This window comes from Ursus arctos, unplaced genomic scaffold, assembly GCF_023065955.2.
Source record: "Ursus arctos isolate Adak ecotype North America unplaced genomic scaffold, UrsArc2.0 scaffold_36, whole genome shotgun sequence".
Taxonomy (NCBI): Eukaryota; Metazoa; Chordata; class Mammalia; order Carnivora; family Ursidae; genus Ursus; species Ursus arctos.
This window is the reverse complement of record NW_026623050.1, coordinates 20,879,627-20,904,992: the sequence shown is the minus strand read 5'-3', so window position 1 is coordinate 20,904,992 and position 25,366 is coordinate 20,879,627. Positions and strand designations below refer to the sequence as shown.

At 39.2% G+C, this 25,366-nt stretch overlaps 1 protein-coding gene across 4 annotated transcripts in view; it reads left to right on the top strand.

The window, feature by feature from the left end:
• RFX7 (regulatory factor X7) overlaps positions 1 to 6,872 on the top strand; it is a 128,770-nt gene extending 121,898 nt beyond the window's left edge. For all 4 annotated transcript variants that reach the window (XM_057306135.1, XM_057306138.1, XM_057306137.1 and 1 more), the window contains one exon: positions 703 to 6,872. In XM_057306135.1, coding sequence (XP_057162118.1) covers positions 703 to 3,978 — 3,276 coding nt within the window. In that variant the 3' untranslated portion in view covers positions 3,979 to 6,872. The remainder of the gene's footprint in view (positions 1 to 702) is intronic.
• Positions 6,873 to 25,366: the final 18,494 nt, after the last annotated feature.

The following is a 25,366-nucleotide window of genomic DNA, read 5'->3' as shown; positions in this document are numbered from 1 at the left end:
ACAAAGTGGTATTTTATGTTATTGTTGATGATATCATTAAGGAGATCTTTTATCTTTGTTTTTCTTATCATTATCATCATGTCATTAAAACATGATCTACCTGGTAACCACACTCATATGCTATTCACTGTAGAACAAACTTGGGGAGACAGTAGTTTTATCTGAGACTGTATCCACAGTGGTTTTTAATTACTAATGTCCAATGACATTATGACAGTCCCCCAATGAGCGAGTCACTTTCTTGGCCCAGAGGTAGATACCTTTATAGTTGCATGGTTTTTCAAGATTTTATCTTCTCTTCCTATAACCTTCTTAAAAATGATTACTTTGGCAAATATTCATCACAAATGTGAGTTTTTAGTCTTGTTATTGAAAATATCTTAATGTTTTTATATTTAATATTTTGTAACTTAATATTTTATGACTATATTGCGCTGCATTGCAATTTTTGTAATATTTGTGTCTGATTGTATAGAACCTGGTCTAACATATATCTGTAAATATCTAGATAGATAGATAGATAGATAGATAGATAGATAGATAGATAGATAGATAGAAAAGAACTCTTGTCTAACAGAGGAACTTTTTTTTCTTTTTAGCATTACATTTATAAAATGGCTTAATACTATACAAATATGTGAATTACTGTTTCTATCGCAGACTTGTTAAATCTGACTTTTTTGTTTTCTACCTTTTAAACAGGTCCAGAGGACCAGGCAGTTGGTAACTTCACCAAGTCCAATGAGTTCTTCTGACGGCAAAGTTCTTCCCCTCAATGTACAGGTGGTCACTCAGCACATGCAGTCTGTGAAACAGGCACCAAAGACTCCTCAGAACGTTCCAGCCAGTCCTGGTGGGGATCGTTCTGCCCGGCACCGCTACCCTCAGATCTTACCTAAACCAGCCAACACCAGTGCACTCACCATTCGCTCCCCAACTACTGTCCTCTTTACTAGCAGTCCCATCAAAACTGCTGTTGTACCCACTTCACACATGAGTTCTCTAAATGTGGTGAAAATGACAGCAATATCCCTCACGCCCAGCAACAGTAGTGCCCCTCTTAAACATTCTGCCTCAGTAAACAGTGCTACAGGAACAACAGAAGAGTCAAGGACCATTCCACAGATCAAGAATGGTTCTGTTGTTTCGCTTCAGTCTCCTGGATCCAGGACCAGCAGCACCGGGGGAGCATCTGCTGTAGAAGTCAAAATGGAACCGGAAACATCATCAGATGAGCATCCTGTACAGTGCCAAGAGAACTCTGATGGGACTAAAGCTCCCAAAACAACACCTAGTGCCCTTTTGGGGCAGAAAAGTAATACAGATGGAATAGTGCAAAAACCTTCAAATGAAGGTGTCACTGAAGTAAAAGCAACTAAGGTCTGTGACCAGAGGACCAAATGTAAAAGTCGCTGTAATGAAACTCAGCCAGGCACTTCAACAGGCAATAATCCAAGCACTGTCACCCTCTCAGTTGCCACTCAGAACTTAACTTTCACCAGCACCAGCTCACCAGCTAATGGTGACTCAATAAATAAAGACCCTAAATTATGCACTAAAAGTCCAAGAAAGCGACTGTCTTCTGCATTGCAAGAGTCCCAGGTGCCTCCCATAAAGAAACCAATTGTGGAACAGCTTTCTGCAGTTATCATAGAAGGTCAGAAACCAGGCAGTGTTGAGAAGGACCAAAAGGTTCCACATTCAGGGAAAATAGAAAGTTCATCAGCCGGTGCTCAGATTCCTGGCAAGGTATCAATAAATGTCAATTCGCACATAGCGGCAAATCGACCCTTGAATTCTTCTGCTCTCATTGCCAGTGATTCAGCTTCAGAACAGCAAACACCATCATCATCTCCAGATATAAAAGTAAAACTTGAAGGGAATGTCTTTCTTTTGGACAATGATTCAAAACCAGAAGGCAGCTTTAGTTCAAATGAATGGCAGCAGGTCAGTAAGGATTCTGAGTTTATATCTGCCGGCTGTGAACAACAGCAAGATATCAGTGTTATGACAATTCCTGAGCACTCTGATATCAATGACTTAGAGAAGTCTGTTTGGGAATTAGAAGGAATGCCACAGGACACATATACCCAGCAGCTGCATAGCCAGATACAAGAATCTTCTTTGAATCAAATACAAGCACAGTCTTCAGATCAGTTACCTCTACAGTCTGAACTGAAAGAGTTTGAGCCTTCTGTTTCCCAAACAAATGAAAGCTACTTTCCTTTTGATGATGAGCTGACACAGGATAGTATTGTGGAAGAGCTGGTGCTTATGGAGCAGCAGATATCAATGAACAACTCTCATTCTTACGGTAACTGTTTGGGAATGACCCTTCAGAGTCAGTCAGTAACTCCAGGAGCTCCAATGTCATCTCATGCCTCCAGTACCCACTTCTATCATCCAATCCACAGCAATGGCACTCCGATCCACACACCTACACCCACTCCTACCCCAACCCCAACCCCAACCCCAACCCCAACCCCAACATCAGAAATGATTCCTGGGTCTCAGAGTCTGTCACGGGAGAGCCCTTGCTCCAGGCTAGCCCAGACCACACCTGTGGATAGTGCTTTAGGAAGTAGCCGACACACACCCATTGGTACTCCACATTCTAACTGCAGCAGTAGTGTCCCTCCCAGCCCTGTTGAATGCAGAAATCCATTTGCATTTACCCCAATAAGCTCCAGTATGGCGTATCATGATGCCAGCATTATCTCAAGTAGTCCTGTGAAACCGATGCAAAGACCCATGGCCACACACCCTGACAAAACCAAGCTTGAATGGATGAATAATGGGTATAGTGGGGTTAGTAATTCATCAGTTTCTGGCCATGGCATTCTCCCAAGCTATCAGGAACTAGTGGAAGACCGTTTCAGGAAACCTCATGCTTTTGCTGTGCCTGGACAGTCTTACCAGTCTCAATCCAGACATCATGACACTCATTTCGGTCGTTTGACTCCTGTCTCTCCTGTGCAGCATCAAGGTGCCACTGTAAATAACACCAACAAACAGGAGGGTTTTGCAGTCCCTGCGCCTCTTGATAATAAAGGAACTAATTCATCTGCCAGCAGCAACTTCAGATGCCGGAGTGTGAGCCCTGCTGTTCATCGCCAACGTAACCTTAGTGGAAGCACCCTGTATCCAGTATCTAATATCCCCCGATCTAATGTGACCCCCTTTGGAAGTCCAGTAACCCCAGAAGTTCACGTTTTCACAAATGTTCACACAGATGCATGTGCCAACAACATAGCTCAAAGAAGCCAGTCAGTTCCATTGACAGTCATGATGCAGACAGCCTTCCCGAATGCTCTTCAGAAGCAAACAAACAGTAAAAAAATAACCAATGTTTTGTTGAGTAAACTTGATTCTGACAATGATGATGCAGTGAGAGGTTTGGGCATGAACAACCTGCCCTCCAATTACACAGCCCGGATGAATCTCACTCAGATTTTGGAAACTTCCACTGTTTTTCCTAGTGCCAATCCGCAGAATATGATCGATTCCAGCACTTCTGTTTATGAATTCCAAACACCATCTTACCTCACTAAAAGTAATAGCACCGATCAGATCAGTTTTTCTCCTGGAGATAATCAAGCACAATCAGAAATCGGAGAGCAGCAATTAGATTTCAATAGCACTGTTAAAGACCTGTTGAGTGGAGACAGCTTGCAAACCAACCAGCAGCTGGTAGGTCAGGTAGCACCTGATCTCACTAATACTGCGTCTGATTTTTCTAGTGATATCAGGTTGTCTTCTGAGCTCTCAGGCAGCATCAACGATTTGAACACTTTAGACCCAAACCTACTGTTTGATCCAGGTCGTCAGCAGGGACAAGATGATGAAGCTACACTGGAAGAATTAAAGAATGACCCGTTATTTCAACAAATTTGCAGTGAATCCATGAGCTCTATGACTTCATCAGGTTTTGAGTGGATAGAAAGCAAGGACCATCCTACTGTTGAAATGTTGGGTTAAATAGTGTTTTATAATATGTAGCACACTGTATCTAAAGACATATGTATTGTATTTGTCTTAATGGAAGTGCCTCCCGCAGCAGAAACACTTACTATTAATTGTGACATTTTAAAAGAGTTTGCTGCAGAAGTGGTTTCTTCTTCAGTAGGAAATGGTTAGACTCGCCTCAGTTCTTAACAAGTTTCTGAAGACAGTAGGCTGTAGAAGAGCAAGTATTAGGTTTTAAACTTTGTAATGTTCCCCCATTTAATCACTTTGTTTGCTAGTAAACAATTGACTAACCAGCTTTTACAAGAGCAGTCTAGATCTTTATTTTGTGTAAGTTCATTTTAATTTCATCAGTTGATCTGCACAGAATGTAGAGGAAACCATTGATTTTAGGTATAGGCTATTTTTTGTTGTTGTTGGCATTATCTTTTAGACATGAAATCATAGCTAAGGTAAACTGTAGACAAGAAGGTCTTCCTTGAAACAGGGATAATATTCAGGTTATTATCGGTATTTAGGCTTGAAGCATAGAGCTACTGTAGAATGAAAAAATCTCTGTAGGACTTTCTGGGACTTCAGTACCATTTGCACCTGCATTTTGAAGGGCTTAAATAGGAGAAAATAGTGGAAAATTAAATATTAATTTAAGGAAAGCAAAAGCTGCACTAAAATTTTTTAAAGAAAGAACTAGTAGCCATTTATATTTGTGACCTTGCATTAGTCTTATTTTAAAATTTAATTTTTAATATGGAGCCAGCACACACACAGAGACATGCATGTACGTATGCGTGCACGCACAGACACACACACACAAGCAAATAACTCCAGATATTGCAATTTCATAGAATAAATACCAGCGTGTTAGAAAAATACTTTATGTTTTATTATTTGGTAGTTGAGATAGGGGAATGTAGAAGGAAAATAAAAGCATTTCCTTAGTTTCATCACAACGGCTACATGCATATATTAAAATTCTATTTAAGATTTTGTTTGAAGTTTTTAATTATAATATTCCTAAGTTCTCAATTTAGTGACTGACTCCTTCACTGCTGAATATAGTAATACAAGTTGATCATGGGATCCCTTTGAAAAACAAGTAAACCAGAGGGAGATAACATAAAAAAAAACAAGCATTTCACCACCGGAGGTCTGAAGCCACGAATCTTTATGTTGCTGATAAAACAAAGGGGATATCAATAGTACTTGAAGAAGAGGAGCATTTTATTACATGCTTAATTTATTTATTGTGATAACCACATTTGCAAAAGAAGCACTCAGGATGTGTTTTAAAATGTTTCTCTGTATGGCTCCCGTTTTGTTTTATGAATAATTATTTATGAATTTCTTGTTGATACAAATCTGCTCACTAGTTGACAGCTCCATTTGAGTGAGTTGAGGATTACTCTCAAATAGATTTAAAAATTGCCATGAAGTTTTTAAAGCTGACATTAAACCATTGCCGTGCTACCTTGAACTTAGCTAGCTAAGCTTTCCTTTACCTTAATCAGTAAGCCAGTCAGAAGACTACAATCAATGAATATCTAACAAATGTGATGAAGGGTTTAATTTAATAAGGTTTCATTGTTCAATAAATTTGCAAGGTAGGGTATTAAACTTATATTTTGATAAATAAACGGTGCTAGGGTTGGCTCAGAGGTTTAGATATTGGTATGTCTTAGTTATTGGCATTTGTGTGTGTTTGCTGTTATTTTGATTTAATGATCTGTTAGATATTTTTTCCTGATGCTAGTTGTTTCTTCACTGTACATTGAGACACAGCACTACTGCACACCAAAGTATGCAATACCCAAAGGAAACTGTGTGATTTCTGTTAACAAATGATGGGAGCCTTTCTATATGAGATACTCTGAAAAGGAGATTTTGAGGCCATTCTAATCCCTTGTTTACATTATTAGCTTCCTACTAATATAAAAATAATGGAAATCTTTTTTTATAAAAATATAAAGACTGGAGGATTTTTAACCCTCTGTACAGTATTGCAGCAAACACTTTAAATTTGGTTGAATTCGTCCAGCAAACTTTCTGGGGTTCATATATTGCACTAAATTTGTTGAACCTGTGGTAGGCACATCTCTTAGGATAAATGCAACCAATACAGTCCACAGATTAAACTTTTTAAATGTGTTTCATTATGAAAAGACAAAATGTCATCAAAGTGACAGATAAAATTGTCTTATGTAGCAATGTGCATTGATCTCAATGAGATATTTCTATTTCTTATTCTCTTACATGAGAATATTACAGCAGGAAGAATTAAGTTTAGTTTGCCTCACCATGTTAATACATGATCACAAAATGTGCATGAGTGTTATTGACTTATCTTGTACAGTACTAGGTATTCCTGTAACCACTTTTTTTTTTCTTGGCTGTATTAAAACTGGTTCAGTGTTAACCAGGCAAGCATAGTTATTCACAAGTTATTTACTTTTTTATGTTTACTAATTCTGCTTATTGTTGAATATGTTCTTTTCTCAAATTATTTTCATTGTTTTCATGTTTAAAACATTTTTCATACTGTTTATCATGATAAGACTTCATGAAGTAAATAATTTTGCATATAATTGCAATAAGCACTGACTTTTGAACTGAAAAGAAGGAAAGTTTTGTGTTTTTTTTTTTTTTGTGCAGTGCATCTGAGGTTCATATAATAGTCTTGTACTATAATGTGCTTTACTACACCATAAATGACAAAAAACAAGCCCTGTTTCATGTTTTCATTTAGTGCAAAAAGTCAGATTTCCCCAGTGTTTTGTTGTCTGTTGTACCTGCTGAAACTACGGTAGTTGAATATTGCAGTAGCATTTCAGTTCTCTTTTTTTATTGAAAGTGCTCAAAAATTGTTTTTTAAATGTTTTCAAAAACAATTAAAAACATTTTATATTAAACTGACTGGGTCTTAAGGTGATTTGTGGGATTTATCTTATATAGGCAGTGTGCCATTTTCAAACAGACCTGATGCCATTCTTCCTTAGATCTCATGAACTTCATAGAAATGGATAAAAATCAGCACAAGGCGGAACAGTGCTGCTAATCTGCTCTCTCCTGTTAATCCAGAAGGACACACAGATCTTATTTTATTCATCAGAACTCTGCTGTTCTCGTAGGATGTATTACCGATGAGTGGAACACAGCATGGAGCTTTATGTTGTCCAGAAAAAATCTTGGCTTTCGCATACTCACATAATGTTGGCTTTCAAGTTCTAGTCTGTGGAGTACCTGGATATGTATGTGTTTTGAAGCTTTGGATAGAAAAATGACAGGAAGAAGTAGAGAAGATTCTAAAGCACAACTGTGTCCCAGAGCAACGTAGGCATTTTGGTGAACCAGAAATACAGAATGCACTGAACTCGTGAGCCAGAACCTGTGCTGGAGGTATGGAATCAGAAATTTCAACTCCTACAGAGTAATGACACCAGGGTGTGAGACGGAGTTTCCTCACTCCTGAGCCAAACGGTCTCCTCATCTGTGTATACAGATCCGTGTAGAACTGTGACAGCCCCACTGTCACCCACAGGACTGCAGCCCTGACTAGTGGACAGGTGGGGAAAGCAATTACAAAGGAAAGCAGAGAGCAGCGATTGAGAAGGGGAGAGATAAGAAGCAGGAAGACTCCCACACAAAATGAGCCTACAAATCAAAGTTCTAAAGTACTTGAAGAAAACGAAACTTATCCTAAGAAAGACAATCAGCACTCAAGATAAAAGTAATGAACTCCCTGGATGTTAATTTCAAAATAGTGATGTTAGGATTCTCAATGACAAAAAAAAAATGTTTTTAATAATCAAGAGCAGGCAAACAAGAGCTAGTGGATACAGTGAACCAGTAATAAAATCTGGGGGGAAAATACTATGTAGCATCTGAAGTGCTTTGGGCTGCACATTACAGAAAACCTAACACTGGCTTAAACCATTAGGATATTTACTTTTAGCTTAATTTTGAAGACAGGAGGTCAGGGTTTCATTCAGTGGCTCAGTGTTATCAAGGACTCTTCCTCTCGTTTCCGTTGCATCATCTTCAGCTTTGCTTTTCTGTGTCTATTGCGTCGTGATCACAAGATGCCCATCACAGCTCCAAGTTTTTTATCTTCATACATCCCAAACATGGTGGTAAGGGCAGCTCCCAGCCCTTTATCAAAGAGAAAAAATCCTTACCAGAATCTCCCATTAGACACTCCCTCCTCACCCTCCAGCCCCTCTTTAGTCTCTTTGGACAAACAAGATCAAAGGTCCATATGAAAGCCAATCAGTTTAGATTTTTGATTCATCCTTTATAGCTAGAGGAAGGGCCCATCTGTGGTCATCCACCTAAAATGAGTTCTGTAACCTCAAGACCTAGTTCCCACCTTCAGGGGGCTCACAGTCTTGTAAAGAACTAATTACATGTACTTCCCAAAGTACATGTATATGCTTTACATAAATATTTATGTCCCAATACAATATGCAATCAGAAGAAAAGAGGTGAGAACTCACACTCTGAGGAGGTAAGAACAAGACAAAAGAAAGTTCATAGTAAAGACTACATTTAGAAATAGCTGTTAACTGGTGTAAACTCTTAACTGATATCCTGCCTTCCTTCTCTGACAAAGAATCAGGTGTTACTGAGTATCATAAATGCAAATTGCTTAAGCACCTATTACCATGAAAGAAGACCAAAATTTTTATTTTGTTAAATATATGAAGCAGAGATTGATTTTGATGTCCATTGCTATAAATGAATTTTTAAATAGAATGGGATTGTGTATCAATATTATATAATCTGAGATTTTTATAAGTATGTATATGACCAGCCCTGGAGCTATAGTCTGTGTCCAAGGATAGAAAGGGAAAAAAGCAAAAGGACTACAATTTTTAAGATAGATTTTATTTCTATCTTAACTTTGGGGAGAAGGGAAAATAATTTTACGAACAGAATGTGTCATGAAAATGGTATTACTACTATATATAGAATATTTAGAATATTTCCTTACACTAGACCTTCTATTAAGTATTTTGCACATATTCTCATTTCCTCATTGGGATAATTCTGAAAGAATGTCATTTTTCAAGTGAGAAAATTCTAGCTTGGGGATTAACTGGTAGGGATAACAACTAATAACAGGAAGAGCCAGGATTATAACTTGATTCCAAAGCCTAGTTATTAACCATTATGCTATAATTAAGATATTTGTTCAAACTACCTACTGTAGTAATTTGATTTGATGGCTTTTTTGAAATTTTTCTTCTGCTTTAAAATTTACAATTAGGTTTGATTTTGTGGGGATTTTATTTCTCTTAAACCGCCAATCCTTCTATCTCTTGCACTTCCTTTTCACTTTTGTTGCTTTGGGATTTTACCTGTATTTTGTAACTTTCCCCTAAGTTATTTAGTTCCTTTTCCTCCCTTCCCACCATGGAAATACATGCCCTAATGTATTGGAAGTCAAGGGAGAAAATAAGATTTACATACAAAATTGGGTTTTACACACAACTTTGCAAGTACGTTTCTTGGAGGTATACCGATCATTTATTTTTAAACCACATTTTAACATCTCAGGAAATAAAAACTAGGCTGTTTGTTCAATAAATGATAAAGCACCTAAAATATGTCAGTCTCTGTGCCAGTTGCTAAGGAAGACATTTTGAGATTTTACAATATAATGAAGATGCAAATGAACAGGCTTGCAGGATGCAATGAGGTCACTATAGCAGAGACTGCTGTTTGCCACTAATAGCATTCTCCAAGACTACATTTACCAGCTTCCCTTGTAGTTAAGTGGAGCCACTTAAAAGTGCTCAACCTAAAGGGTGTCATCAAAAGACTTGTGTGCAAGTTTCTTTGAAGTGTACTTGCCCTCCTCCCTCCCTGCTGCCTGGAATGCACCTGTGATGACTAGAACTCTAGTTAGCTCCCTTGGTCTTTGAGGTAAAGTCACACACTGGGGATGATGGAGTAACAGTATAGAAGGAGCCCAAGGCCCTGATGACGGTGAGGGAAACTGCCTGCTAGTCCTGACTGCTTGCCTCTGAATGTGTTTTACATGAGAGAAATTTCTTTCTTTTTTTTTTTAAGATTTCATTTATTTATTTGAGAGAGAGCGAGAACACAAGCAGGGGGAGGGGCAGAGAGAGAAGCAGACTCCCTGCTGAGCAGGGAGCCAGATGTGGGTTGGAGCCTGATGTGGGGCTCAATCCCAGGACCCTGGGATCATGACCTGAGCTGAAGGCAGGTGCTTAACCTACTAAGCCACCCAGGCGGCCCATAAGAGAAATTTCTTACTGGTTTAAGTCAGTTATTTTGACTATTCTGTCACAACACAAATCCAAATTATAACAGGTTTTCAGCAGCAGTGGGAAATGTTAGATAGTTTGAGGATCACTGAACCATCATGGATTCCCCTCAAGAATGGCAAACTGCATCTCTTTTTCATTGGAATTGGTAAGTTATGAGAGGCTTTCAAGAAGGAATACCCTGATTTTAGCACAGCACTTGAATACTGTTTCATAGCTGTTCAAAAAAAAATAGAAAAGAGATAAAAGACAAAATTAGGTGGATTACAGACTGATTAAATAACTGAAGAGAATTACTGAATCCAGGTAAAAGACATGACAACATTCCGGTCATTTGTTTCAGACCTGGTTTTAAGTCTCAGCTCTGCCATTTATAACCTGGGCAAGTTATTTGAATATGAGTTATGATAGCCATCTGGAGAGCATTTTCTAGTGGTGGCCCACATGGTTCTGGACTGTTTATTATTTTTGCCAGTATCTTGAATGAAGACAAAGTTTTCTATGGCAAATATTGTGGGCTGGCTTGCTCAATTTCTGTTCCAGCCTCTTCCTGATAAGCAGATCCTGGGAAGCCAAAAACTACATTGCCTTGACTTCTTCACAGCTTAGGTTCTAGATATGAATTACATTCCATCTATCAGGTGTATTCTTGAAAGATCTAGAGGATGAAAATGAGGCAGAAGTTGTCTTCCTACTTGCTTTCAGTGTCTCTTTGCAAACAAGCTCACAGTGACAAAGTTTCTCAGCAGCAGTGTTCTTGAGTTCATTCTTGAGATTCTTATATATCAAGGGTCCACATCCCATTGCCAAGTCACAGTTCTGTGAATGTCAAGATGCAGTCGAGCGGTGACAGCGATGGTGGCAGCAGCAGTATCAGTGGCTTCCTGGTCTCTGAAGTGATTCCAGGTATGAACTCATTCTCTCGATGGTTGTTCTGGGAGTGATTTCTTGAGGCACAGCCTAACGATTATGTATAAGCACCTAATTCCCTGCATTAAATATTTTTCTGCTTAAAATACCTAGAATAAGCATTTCCTACACTTAACTCTTAGCATATGCTTATAGACTAGGAGTCAAGAACATCTGAGATCTAGACCTGGTTCTCTCATTCTTTTCCCCCTTTCTGTTCTGAATTAAGAATAATGATCACTGTACTGGTTACTTCCCAGAATCTTTTATGAAGTTCAGTAGGATATGACAACACATTGTAAACCCTACAAATAAGATATTATGATTGTTATAAATGCCTACATAAAAGGGCAGACATTTACCTAGGAGTGGAAAAAATTCTTTTTCTTTTTACCATATAAGTGTCATGTTTTACTTGAAGCCACAAACCCACATCCATCAGGAGATAAGAATGTATATTCAGACAAAGGGCTGAACTTTGAGTATATGGCCATAAATAAGAAATAACTTAATAAAATTTAGGCCATCCTGTTTTCATCTGAGCACATTTGTTTGACTGGTACCTACATAGATTATTTAAATCATGAGACCTTGTATTTGGATTTTCACATGTTTGAAATACACACAGTTTAAATATCCTACACAAGACCACCTCTAATTCACTATGATGTCTTCACTTAGTTTTTCATAATCTTACCTCACCCTCAGAAGAGTTCTGAAATGGCTGTCTTGAAAATTACTGGTGATTCCAGTGCCACTGTTCTCGAAAATTACTGGTAAACCCAGTGCCACTGTTCTTTTGTTTCTATGATTTTGTATTCTGATTCACTTCCTCCCCAAACCCTTCATTCTTGGTTTCTTCCAGGGATCAGCTTTCACTGCCTATTATTTAATATAGAAATCCTTTGATGTTCTATGATTGGCTTTTCTCTTTTTATTCTACTCTGTCTCCTTGGTCATTTCAAACACTTCTACAGCTCTACCCGATGGGTTCTAAATCTAAATTTTCAGATTTGACCTCTCTCAGATTTGACTTCTAATCTCAAAATTTACATGCTTCCGATTTGAAATTCACTCTCTCTTCTCCCAACCTTCACGTCTTCCTATTATCTGTTAACAGTGTTATCATCATTGCAGTCACCCAGCTGAAACCTCATGTGCCCTTTCCTTCATCCTCTCCTCAACATCAAGTTAGTTTCCAAGAAAAAGGAGGGGTATATGCAAACAACTTTTTAACTTTTGAAATAATCTTGGTGGTGGTGGAATGGGTGATTTTGCTGAGACGGTTGTGTATAATGCAAGACAATGTAAACAATAACTGTGAAAGTCTTATTCTATTGTTTTCTGGTCCCTGAGATGTTAAGTAATAACAATATAGACCTGACTGTGAATTGGAAGTATCAGAATGAACTCATGGAATACCTTGCCATATAATAGCAAGGAAAGTATCAAAGACTACTGAGGCCATGTCTATGGACTGAGGAGCCAACCTGAAGAAGCTGCCACTGGCCAAAGATGAGATAACTGTTCAATAAGGATACTAATTTCAGTGGATCGAAACATTTAAAATATGTTTCAATCTGTGAGTTTTAATGATCCTAAAAAGTTAATTGATCTCCTTTTAAAGATAATAGTCAACTAATCACTATTTTTAAAGTTGGGTAAAGGGAAAGAATCAAATATTTATTCTGCTTTTTCTATGTGAGTTGTACCAATGGATAACCAAATAATAGATGAGAGGGAGTTCCTCTATAGAGAAATAGTCTAGCTAACAAAATGAGGAAGGAGTGATAAAATTGAAATAGCATCATTTTGCAATCCCCAATGAACTGAAACGATCTAAACAGTAGGCATCAACGTCTGGCTACTAACATCACAAAAAGAAAGGCAAACAGAAGAACACAACCCACATGAAGTAGTCTTGCCTCCAAAAATTAAACTGAAATCTAATCAAGTTTCTATGTCCAACTACCAATTTACAGGAAGTACATAGATCATGAAACACTGTATCATGGGGATACAATCAGTAAAAGCCAGAGTCTAGGAAACTACAAAACTGTCAAGTTTCTTTAACAAATGAATTCTACAGGAAAAAAAAAAAGGAAGGAGAACTTGTAGATTTAAAGAGACTTTTTTAAAAAGTCATATGAAAGTTCATATTAAGTAACAAACAGATGAAACTAAAGTATAGTCTTTAGGGATGCACATTTAAGTGATAAAATATAAAGAAAAGCAAGGAAATGATTACCATAAAAATCACAGTAAGTGGACACAAACAGTTTCTGAGGTGACTGCCGAAGTTCTGTTTCCTCATCCAGGTGGTGGTTACAAGGGTGCTTGCTTACAATAATTTATTAAAGTATTAATTTATTTTATGTGGTTTTCCGTATCTGTGTTGTGTTTTGCAGTTTAAATTTTTTTCAAGTAATATGTTTAAAATTGACAATATAAGGAAATTTGCCTTCTTCAAGTTGCATGAGCTGAAAAGAGGGCAGGCGTAGTTTCTCTAAAGGAAAGTCAGGGTGCAGTTTCCAGAAGAAGGGAGTCTAGGCAGGCAAAAAACATAATAGATGCTCACTGCTGTTCCCACACAACTTTTTTGAGCTCCATCTTACAAAATGTATCTCGCCAAACAGAACCACTTGCTGTTTCCTGAGTAAAGCATATACTCCTAAGCCTCTAAATCTTGCGCAGACTGTTCTCTGTATTTTTTTTTCACTAAGAGTCATACTTTCCTTCAAAATCCACCTCAACTGCCAAATGAGGGAGAAGAAGACTTTGCCACTGCTTCCTATAAAATAAGAAGACTCCTATGGCACTGGACTCAGGCCTCTATGGTAGTATTCTGCCTTGCATGGGCAAAGGTGTGCATCCATATCTCCCTACTAAATCGGAGACTCCTTAAAGGCCCCTTTCATTGTATGGCTCCAAGCATAGTGCCCAATGACTCGTAGCGGCATCATCTTTGTTTGCTGAATTGAATTGACGTAGTTTTCTCAAGAAGGCACAAAGTATCAAGGTAAGAAACTGTCATCCTTCATAATCGCAAATAAATAGAACATTTATTATCTAATAACTCTTGCCTACTTAAAGACGTTGAATATTCTTTTAATTGAATACTAAATATTAGATCCAAATTGTCTATAGTCAAGATGCCTGCTCTGAGATCTGTAGGGGAAGAAGACTGAGATGTGTTTACATTTTGAAATATTGTTCATTTCTTTGCCAACCATAGCAGATGGCCACTCTTACTGCTTGTAACAGAAATTTAACTGATTTGACAATAGCCTTATGGTCTTTCTGGTAGGAGGCCAAATATTTACATTAAATGAATCTTTGATTTAGCTACTGTTTTATTGTGTGAATCTACAAGTGGTAACATCCTAAAATCCAACTGAACTATAACAAAATATATTTTTATATTTTTATTTTTAATTTGACAACTGGAGTCTATAGTCTTTGTAAAATTATGTTATGCAAATATATTTTAAAAATTTTAATAAGCCCCTTTTTAAAAAAGTCTTGACATAGACCTATTTTTGCACTTGTAAATCAGTAGTGTTTCTCTTTCTTGTCTGGTGAGGTGGTCCTACAGAGGGAAGGTGGGCTTCACCTATAGGAAGGGACCTGGAGACTAACATTCATTGAGCACTGTGGGAGATACCTTCATTTAACTTATCCCAAAAAGCCAAAGTCAGTGTGGGGCTTTGAATACAATTACAAAGTGAGGAACTATTTCCTCCTGCTTCTCAAAGATCTGCTACCCACCCCAGAGGAAACCCTGGTTCTCCAGAGACCCTAACCACAAACCCTCTCCAGTAGTCCGCAAGTTTTTATCTTGCCACATATGTATTGACTCCTGGACCTTTAGAACTCGATATCTCAGAAAAATTAGAAGTTTCCCTCCTTGTTCAGAAAGGGAAAACAGTGTTTGGAAATGAGTAAGTCAAGACCAATACTCTGGCTGCCTGGCCTCTTCTGGACCAGTGCTTTTTCCGCTACAAATTCAGGGCCTCCCTGGGAATGTGCAGCTGCCTGGGCAGGTGATACTAGATGAAGCAACCCACACTTACAGCCCACTGTTACTTAGTGCCAAAAGCACCATCACATGATATGCCCCTCTGACCCCAGATTTCTTCCCTCCATTTCTGTGTCTTGACCTTTTCTCCTTTGTAATCAGACAGCCGTTGTATGAAGGGTGTGTGTGAGTTGTGGGTGAGGACAAACCCTAGCAAAGAGACTTCCATTAAAACAAATTCATGTTTGTTTCCTTATCTCTATTCCAGAGGCAGAGATGCCCAACAGAATGGTCTTCCTGAATGCATTTGCCTGGTAATAAATCTGGGGGTCTTTAGGAGTAGAAGAGCAACATCCTGCTCTGTCTGGAAACCAGCCACCTGGTCTTCTGTCCAAACCACTACATCATCAATTCCATGGCTCATTTGTGAGTAGCTCTGCAGCTGGATGATTTCAGCTCCATGGTCCTTTTTCCTTGAATGAATGCTCAGGATACGGCAGTCCTCAACATTATATTGGTTTCCTTCTAGTTCTGTGTGGGAAATGTCAGATAATGCTTTAAGGATGGACTTGTTCCTGAGCTCTTTAAGTCTTCAGGCTCCTTGATACCAAAGACAAAGACACATTTCTTTTATATTCCCCCAAATTAAGACTTGTATGGAAGATATATAATAATTCAAAGTCTCTTATTTATTGAATTCTGCCAACAGCTGAGCAAGTCCCTGGACTGATATCAGGCCCAGGCAAAGTGCCTGTCGGCTTGAGGATGGCATCTGTTGGAGCAAATTCCTGCTCGCCCTGGTTATTCTTGATCCAGGTACAGAACAGGAAAATTTGTTGTATCAGATACCTGCCTTGAGCTGCAGATAAAGGCAAAATGCCAGTGCTTGCATGAGCTTCTGCACTTCCCATCTCCTGCCTTGAACTCTAATTAGCAGACGGGGAAATCAACAGGAGGCACGAGAGCATTCCTTCAAAACTGAATGAAAAAAATCAATGGGGAAATGATTTGCTTTACAGAAATCTGTTCTGCATGAAAAAGTTCCAGGAATATCTTAAAATGAAATCTATTACAGGGTATGTGCAACATCTAAATAACAACCCACGTAGCCAATGACATTTCTAGATGATGTCTACAAATGTAACCCTTCTATCATATAAGAATAGAAATCTCTCTTTAAAAGAAGTAGGAAAAGTGGGAATATTACTAAATTAGTTCATAGCTATGAAAAGTTTTTGCAATCTTTCTAATGGTCTTCACTCCCTTAAAAACCTACATGCAATTTTTAAACTTTTTATCATGGAAAGTTCAAACAAACATATAAGCTAAGAGAACAGTATAATGAACTTTCGTGTACCCTTAACCCAGCTTAAGTAAATGTCAATTCACAATCAATCCCATTTCATCTGTACCCCAACCCCTATTTCCCCATATTCTCTAGATTATTTTGAAGCACATTCCAAACATATCACTTATTTTAAATACTTCAGCAAGTTATAATGGATATTAAGTCCAGTTCCCAAAAAAGACTTTTTTAGATCACTCCTGGTTTTTAGTAGTCAACAGCTGTTTAAAATTTTGATGTACTTTCTGTAAAACTAAAAATATTTACTTATAAATATCTTTTCACTTCATTTATTCTTTCACCCATGTGTTTATATACATTCAGAAAAATTTATTAAGTACTTACTATGTGCTCACCCTATTTGGAGTGGTGGGAATACAGCTGTGAACAAAGTAGACAAGACTCCCCACACACACAGCCAGACACACACACACACACACCAGATCTGATATTTTGTTAGGGATAGGAAAAAGTGAACACTTTAGAAAACTCAAGATCGTTTCAGATGGCAAGAAAGAAAGGAACGAGATAATATGATAGCCCATAGGTGGGGGAGGTGTGACGTATCAGCTGATACTAGAATATAAAAGAAACCAGCAGTTTTGAAGAGATAAAGTGGTCCAGGTAGAGAAAATCAAAACAAAAAATCTGAGGCAAGGAAGAGATTTCTGTGTCAGGATATAGCAAGGTACACAGTATAAGTTCAGCATCGTGAACAAGGGAGAAACAGGTAAGACAAAAAGTTGGAGAATGTGGTAGACAATGAGCCCCCCCTCCCCAATAAATCATGCCTTTCAGTATTCATGCCTATGGTGTCATGTCCCACATAGACTCTGGACCTTATTGTATGACGCACTTTAGCCAATAGGACATTAGCCAGTATGATGGAAAGAAACTTGATAAGCTCTTGCACGGGGTTTGTCCTCTTGGAAGGCTCTCTGGAAGGTAGCCCCCATGCTGAAAAGTGACTTAGGCTCGACCACCAAATGATAGGAGGCCACGTGGAGACACACTCTGAAGGACAAGAGTGCACCACGGACCCAGCACACTGCTAGGTGAGTGCAGCCACAGAATAGCAGGCAACCCACCAAATGGTGAGAAGTGATAAAACACTTGTATTAGCCATTGCATTTTGGGATGGATTATTACATGACAATAGGTAACTGAAACAGAAAGTAGTTCCTGGAGGTAGGCTGCTGCTGTGATAGAAACCTAAAACGGTGATTTTGAGATAGAGCCACAGCGGAAGGCTAGAAGCGTGCAAAGCCAGTGAGAAAATTACAATTAGAGGTTGGAGATATTGGTTTGTGGGGGTTTTTTTATAAAGATTTATTTATTTGAGAGAGAGAGAGAGAGCAAGTGCACAGTGTGGGAAGGGGCAGAGGGAGAGAATCCTCAAGCCGACTCTGGACTCCTCGCTGAGTGTGGAGCTGGACACGGGGCTCGATCCCAGGACCCTGAGATCATGGCCTGAGCCAAAATCAAGAGTCAGCCACTCAACCAACTGAGCCACCCAGGTGCCCCGATTTGTGTTTTTTGATCAAACAATTAGTGGAGCATGACGGCAGTAATATGGAAGATGGGAAATGTACTTACTGAACTTGTGGATCTGGCCTACGGATATTTCCAGGTAGAATGCCGAATGGGCTAACTTGCTTCTTTTCACTGCCTATGATAAAATACGGAAGGAGACAGGAACCAAAAGAAGGAGCAGTTCAGTTTTCAAGCAGAATTTGGAGAAAATATTTGCAACTACAGGCTTGCTGGATTGGAAAAAACTCTTTCTTAGCCTCTCCTGCCCCCAAGGTTTTTCAGAGCAAGAAATGGCCTGAGGATGCTACCAGCAAAATGTGACCTTAGTCAAGACCCACTTGAGGGTGTGGTTATAAGACCTATTTTAAGACCTCACAGCCCACAGTATAGAGGGCCTGTCTCCAATGGGGAAGTGACTTTTGTCTAATGAAGTAGATTATAATTTAATGTACAGAAAATCTACAGCATTTTTAAAGGAATTGTACACACTTAGACTAAGGAACAAGGATGATTCAAAATGAGGAGACTTCTGGGCCCCCAACTTTTCACGTGCAAGAAACCAACTGAGAAATTACTCAGCTATAAACATGCACCAGTTCTAATGGAAAAGGAAAAAGATATCTGAGGACAGAGCCAACAGCCAAGAATAGTAGCTGGGAACAGAAGCAGGCCCTAATCAAGTAACAGTCCCTGGATCAGGGGAGCTGGCAACATATATGTGGCTGGATTTTGGAATTGTTAAGGACCTGTGCTGCCATGTGCCTTCAATTTCCTTCCTCTGGGAATGGTGTCAATTGATGTGATCCGTGTCTCACCATTGTGTATGAGGTTTAGCGGGGAGGGAGCAGATAACCTGAATTTTTAGTTCACAAGTTTCCAGACTGAAAAAAGCCACACCCAATCCACTTCATTTACATCCACACCTAATCCAGATGGTAAAATTCTGAACACTGAGCTGCTGCCATATTGGATGAGACTTTGGGAGATTTGGGGAGGACATTAACATATTTTGCCTGTGGGAGAACTGCAAATAATTTATGGCCATAAGATGGACTGTGGCTGATTAAAGATTAAAGATGGTTTTTCTGTTCCCCACATGGAGACATGGGAGTCTACGTCCCCTCCCCTTGCATCTGGACTGGCTTTGTGACTTGTTTTGACAAATAAAATGCACCAGAAGGGACACTATGGCAGACCCTACAAGACTGTGCAGCTTTCATTTTTGCCCTCTTGGAGCCCCAAGCCACATGGAAAGATGTTCAGCTGCCCAGATGAAGAGCTGAAAGATTCCTGGCTAAAGGAAAATCATTTCTTGAGTCATACCACTTCTGACACCAAGTATGTAGGTTTTCCACACCAAGCAATTCTCCAGTGCTCTCTGGACATCAACTGCGTGACCCACAGTTTAATTCAATTCTGACACTATTTACCCAGAGTTAGCACAGACCCCACAGGCTAAGGGCTCAGTCCCACAAGGCTGCCCCCACCTTCAGATGTTAATCACAAGCAGTGGGTCCCCAAGATCTATATACCTCCTTCCAAGTTGGCTGAAAATTGGGAGTTCCTATGACCCCTCCTCAGGTTTGATGATTTTGTGTAATGGCTCACAGAATCCAAGGAAATACTTTACTTACTTACTATGACTGGTTTATTACCAGTAACAGGCAAAGGAAGAGTACATAGGGTGAGGTCTGGAAGAGCCTTGAGCAGAGAAGCTTCTGTCTCATGAAGTTGGGGTATATATCCTCTTGGCACATGGACATGTTCCCCAACCTAGAGGCTCTCTGAACCCATAGTTTGTTTACTTATTTTTAAAATATTTTATTTATTTACTTGAGAGAGTACAGAGGGAGAGGCAGACACAGACTCTTCGCTGAGCAGAGAGCCCCATATGGGGCTCCATCCCAGGAGCCCGAGATCATGACCCGAGCCAAAGGCAGACGCAAAACTGACTGAGCCACCCAAGCACCCCTGAACCCATAGTTTAGACATTTTATGAAGGTTTCATTTTGAGGCATGATTGATTAAATAATTATCCATTGGTAATTAACTCAATCTTCAGTGCCTCTCCCCTCCCTTGGTCAAAGCAAGTCATATAGCGAACCAGATTCAAGAGATGGGGAACTAGCAGAGAACTGAGTAGTTTCTCTTCTTACCTTATTGATGAAAAGAGCTGAAAATCGTTTTTTAACCTATCACCATACCACAAAAATTGTAGTCAAATCCCAGACATTTTTGCCTAGGAATTATAAGTGCTAAATAGAGCAGAACTAGAATGAATGTCTACATACTAAAATATATGACGTTTAAAAATTAATCTCATGAAAGCATTATATCATCATTTTATTTCAGCCCTAATGTCAAAATGACCTTAACTTTCTTTTTATTTTGTTTTTAGAAAGCCCATTTTATTTTATTTTATTTTATTTTATTTTATTTTATTTTTTTTATAATGATTTTTTATTATATTATGTTAGTCACCATACAGTACATCCCCGGTTTTCGATGTAAGGCTCGATGATTCATTAGTTGTGTATAACACCCAGTGCACCATGCAATACGTGCCCTCCTTACTACCCATCACCGGCCTATCCCATTCCCCCACCCCCCTCCCCTCTGTAGCCCTCAGTTTGTTTCTCATAGTCCATAGTCTCTCATGTTTCATTCCCCCTTCTGATTACCCCCCCTTTCTTTATCCCTTTCTTCCCCTACTGATCATTCTAGTTCTTATGTTCCATAGATGAGAGAAATCATATGATAGTTGTCTTTCTCTGCTTGACTTATTTCACTTAGCATTATCTCCTCCAGTGCCGTCCATGTTGTAGAAAATGTTGAGAACTCGTTCTTTCTGATTGCTGAGTAATATTCCATTGTATATATGGACCACAACTTCTTTTTTTTTTATTATTATTTTTTTTAATGATTTTTTATTATATTATGTTAGTCACCATACAGTACATCCCCGGTTTCCGATGTAAGGCTCGATGATTCATTAGTTGTGTATAACACCCAGTGCACCATGCAGTACATGCCCTCCTTACTACCCATCACCGGTCTATCCCATTCCCCCACCCCCCTCCCCTCTGAAGTCCTCAGTTTGTTTCTCATAGTCCATAGTCTCTCATGTTTCATTCCCCCTTCTGATTACCCCCCCCCTTTCTTTATCCCTTTCTTCCCCTACTGATCATCCTAGTTCTTATGTTCCATAGATGAGAGAAATCATATGATAGTTGTCTTTCTCTGCTTGACTTATTTCACTTAGCATTATCTCCTCCAGTGCTTGGACCACAACTTCTTAATCCAGTCATCTGTTGCAGGGCATCTCGGCTCCTTCCACGATTTAGCTATTGTGGACATTGCTGCTATGAACATTGGTGTGCATATGGCCCTTCTCTTTACTACGTCTGTATCTTTGGGGTAAACACCCAGTAGTGCAATGGCTGGATCATAGGGTAGCTCAATTTTTAACTTTTTAAGGGACCTCCACACTGTTTTCCAGAGTGGCTGTACCAACTTGCATTCCCACCAACAATGTAGGAGGGATCCCCTTTCTCCACATCCTCTCCAACAATTGTTGTTTCTTGCCTTGTCTATTTTTGCCATTCTAACTGGCGTAAGGTGGTATCTCAGTGTGGTTTTGATTTGAATTTCCTTGATGGCTAATGATTTTGAACATTTTTTCATGTGTCTGTTAGCCATTTGTATGTCTTCATTGGAAAAGTGTCTGTTCATATCTTCTGCCCATTTTTTGATTTGTTTATTTGTTTCTCATGTATTGAGTTTGAGAAGTTCTTTGTAGATCTTGGATACCAGTCCTTTATCTGTAGTGTCATTTGCAAATATCTTCTCCCATTCCGTGGGCTGCCTCTTAGTTTTTCTGACTGTTTCCTTGGCTGTGCAGAAACTTTTAATCTTGATGAAGTCCCATAAATTCATTTTATCTTTTGTTTCTCTTGCCTTTGGAGATGTGTCATGAAAAAGTTTGCTTTGGCCGATGTCGTAGAGGTTGCTGCCTATGTTCTCCTCTAGAATTTTGATGGATTCCTGTCTCACATCGAGGTCTTTCATCCATTTGGAGTTTATTTTTGTGTATGGTGTGAGATAGTGGTCAAGTTTCATTCTTTTGCATGTAGCTGTCCAATTTTCCCAGCACCATTTATTGAAGAGACTGTCTTTTTCCCACCAGATGTTTTTTCCTGCTTTATCAAATATTAGTTGCCCAAAGAGCCGAGGGTCCATTTCTGGGCTCTCTATTCTGTTCCATTGGTCTATGTGTCTGTTTTTGTGCCAGTACCATGCTGTGTTTGTGATCACAGCTTTGTAGTACAGCTCGAAATCCGGCATTGTGATGCCTCCAGCTTTGTTTTTCCTTTTCAACAGTTAATGAGGCTTTTTAAAAATATCATAATCATAATTATGCTACCTAAGGCAAAAGTTGCATGCAATATTTCAGTCTTACCACTAGATGGAGAACTCACCTTCTCACCAATACAAGAAATTTCCAGTGTCTACTGTGTGCAAAGCTTAATGCTAGGTAGGTCCTGCAGATGATCAAAAAGAAGATGCACATGATGTTTAAATGTCCCTGTCATCTAGTGAGGCTGAGAACTGAACTCGAGAACCCGTATTTCAAAGCAGAATCTAAATGTCAAAATACAGACAAGAAGTTCTGTAGAAACTCAAAAGAAAGACTAACTCAAAGTTAGCAGAAGATTTTTGGATGAGGTAGTATTTGAGTTTCGAAGCTCGAGGAGCATTTCAGCAGGCCAGTGTGGAGAGTGCTGCGTAAATAAACACAGAGGCAGAGAAGCATGGCAGTGTGTTCATGGAACACCAAATAGTACAGTTTTCTTGGCAAAGATAAAACTTGAAATAAGGGGTATGTTGTTTTAAATGTGGAGAGGAAAAGATTATAACTAATTCAATCAGTAATTGGGGTAATGGAGCCCCCAGTTTCTTTGAAGGACCAATCAGTGAACCAGGTTCTGTCCATCCGCATTCCTTCTTTCAGGCAGAGTTCAGACTCCTTCCTCCCCAAAGACACAGCCCCCATTCCTACTAGAATGTCTAGAATATGAATTTCTTGAGGGCAGAGATCTTTTCCAGTTTTTCTTTGAGTCCCTAGCATCGTGGTAGGTACATGTTAGCTGCTCTATAAGATGCATATAAGAAAGCCTGGGAGCCCAGAGAAAGGGGAAGTTACTGGAACGGAAGAGTTCATTACTTGAACTGGGATGGTAGCATTGAGATACCAGAGATATTACTAAGACTCAAAGATGTGACAAATAAACATGTATGAGGGCAGTAAAAATGAGAAAAAATGAACCCAATTCACTAGCCTTACTTTTTCTCTGTTTATACAAGGTATTCCTGTTATTATTATTACTTTGGCTATGTTCAAAAATTTGACCTACCATTAAAGAATGTATATTTCACATGAATGAGAATATTCAAAAGAATAATCCATGTTATGGAGATAATTCTAAAATACCCACAAATACTTTTGAGTTGAGACAGTATTATTTGAATGCATAACATATATTGCTCCAAAGTATAATGTCCACTTAGGAGACTTGAGGTCCTCCCTAGAGCAAGACATGTTTTTTAAAATTTGCACAATTAAAAATTTTTTGAGTTAGTTAGTATTACTTTACAAATCATGAGATTTTCACATGCAATGTAGATTTCTGGCTTCTCTTCAAATATTGTAAAATTTCATAACAAAAGGTCCCCATTTTAACATGGGATAATCAGCTGGAGCTGGGTAGAGACCACTTCCCTGTTCAATAACATAACTACTTTCTAGTTTCCACTGCTGCCTCATGTAATACACAGGATGTACTTTTTCAGTTATGTTTCCTGTCTGGCTGCACAGATATTTGATTTGTGTGATCTCTGGGTCTGCCCGTTTGGATCTGCAGATTTTAGTATCTTTGTTGGACTAGTCATTACACACCGGTGTTCTGAAACTCTCCTGCACCCACCTTTTGGTTAGTGTGTAAAATTAATTTTATTACAACTGAGTATATGTGCCATTATCTCATTAAGCTGAGTGAGTTGTGAGGGGTATAATCTCTTGTAAGTGAGAGGTAAGAGTCATAGAGTAGGACCCAAGAAAGATCATGTGACTATTGGAATACCCGAGAACTTTGCCCCCTGAGTATATGAGGACAGCAAAAATGTCTATCCAAGTAGCAATACAATAAATGCAATAACTGTGGATGTTTTGGTGGTGAGATAATTTAAAATATGTAAATGGGGAGCGCCTGGGTGGCTCAGTCAGTTAAGCATCTGCCTTCAGCTCAGGTCATGATCCTGGGGTCCTGGGATGGAGTCCCACATCAAGCTCCCTGCTCAGTGGGGAGCCTGCTTCTCCCTCTCCCTCTGCTTCTCTCTCTGTCTCACTCTCTCTCTCAAATAAAATAAGTAAAATCTTTTTTAAAAATATGTGAATGTGTTTTTTTAATTTTTGTACCTCTTTCACTGTGACTCTCCCCCTAATTTAGTCTCCATTGCCTTAAGAAGGATTAGGAATGCAAAGAGTCATTGTTTAACTCTCGAAGCCCATTTCAAAAGCAAGAGTCTCAAAAGCTGAGTGTGCAGTCAGGGTCTAAACAGGAAAACAGAAACCCCTCTAAGGATTTACAACAGAGGAGAATTAATATAGATAATTGGATTCGCAGGAGATGGAAGAAGTGAGAAACCAAAGAGAGGTGACATCACGGAGCAATGAACATCAGTAAGACTGGAGACAGAGGAGGAGACTGTTCCTGCAGGGAGCTGGGTCCACAGTGGAGGAAGGCAGCTACTGCTAGAGACACCGCTGGGGCAGAGAGAAATAGACTTCTCCCTTCCTCCCCTAGCCCCACCTCCTGCCCGTGTTGCCCAGGGGCTGAACCCAGCCAGAAGCAGCTGCCCTGAGGGCCTGTAGGCATGAGGCCTCCAGATCAGAGAAGGGATAGGGGCAGGGCAGGGTAAGACTGGAGGGCAGGCGGGCCAGGATCTGCATCCTAACTACAAAGGCCAGCCATTTGAGATAGAACAAGGTTTTGTTCTGCTTTGTTTTGTTTTTAAATTCTAGAATATTCTCTTTAAATCTCTAGATCCAACTCATGGAGGGCTAAGTTTAGAGTTTTTAATAGAAACCATAGGGTTTAGGACATGAGGTCATGGCAATTTCCTGTCACATAAAAAGGCAATAAAAATCCTTCCTGGCTTGGGAAGCGGAGCTTGGGAGAAAAGGCTGAGGAGGGGGTATGGTGAATGGGGATAGGTGGGGATAAATAACTCAAGCTTGAGATTCTTAGA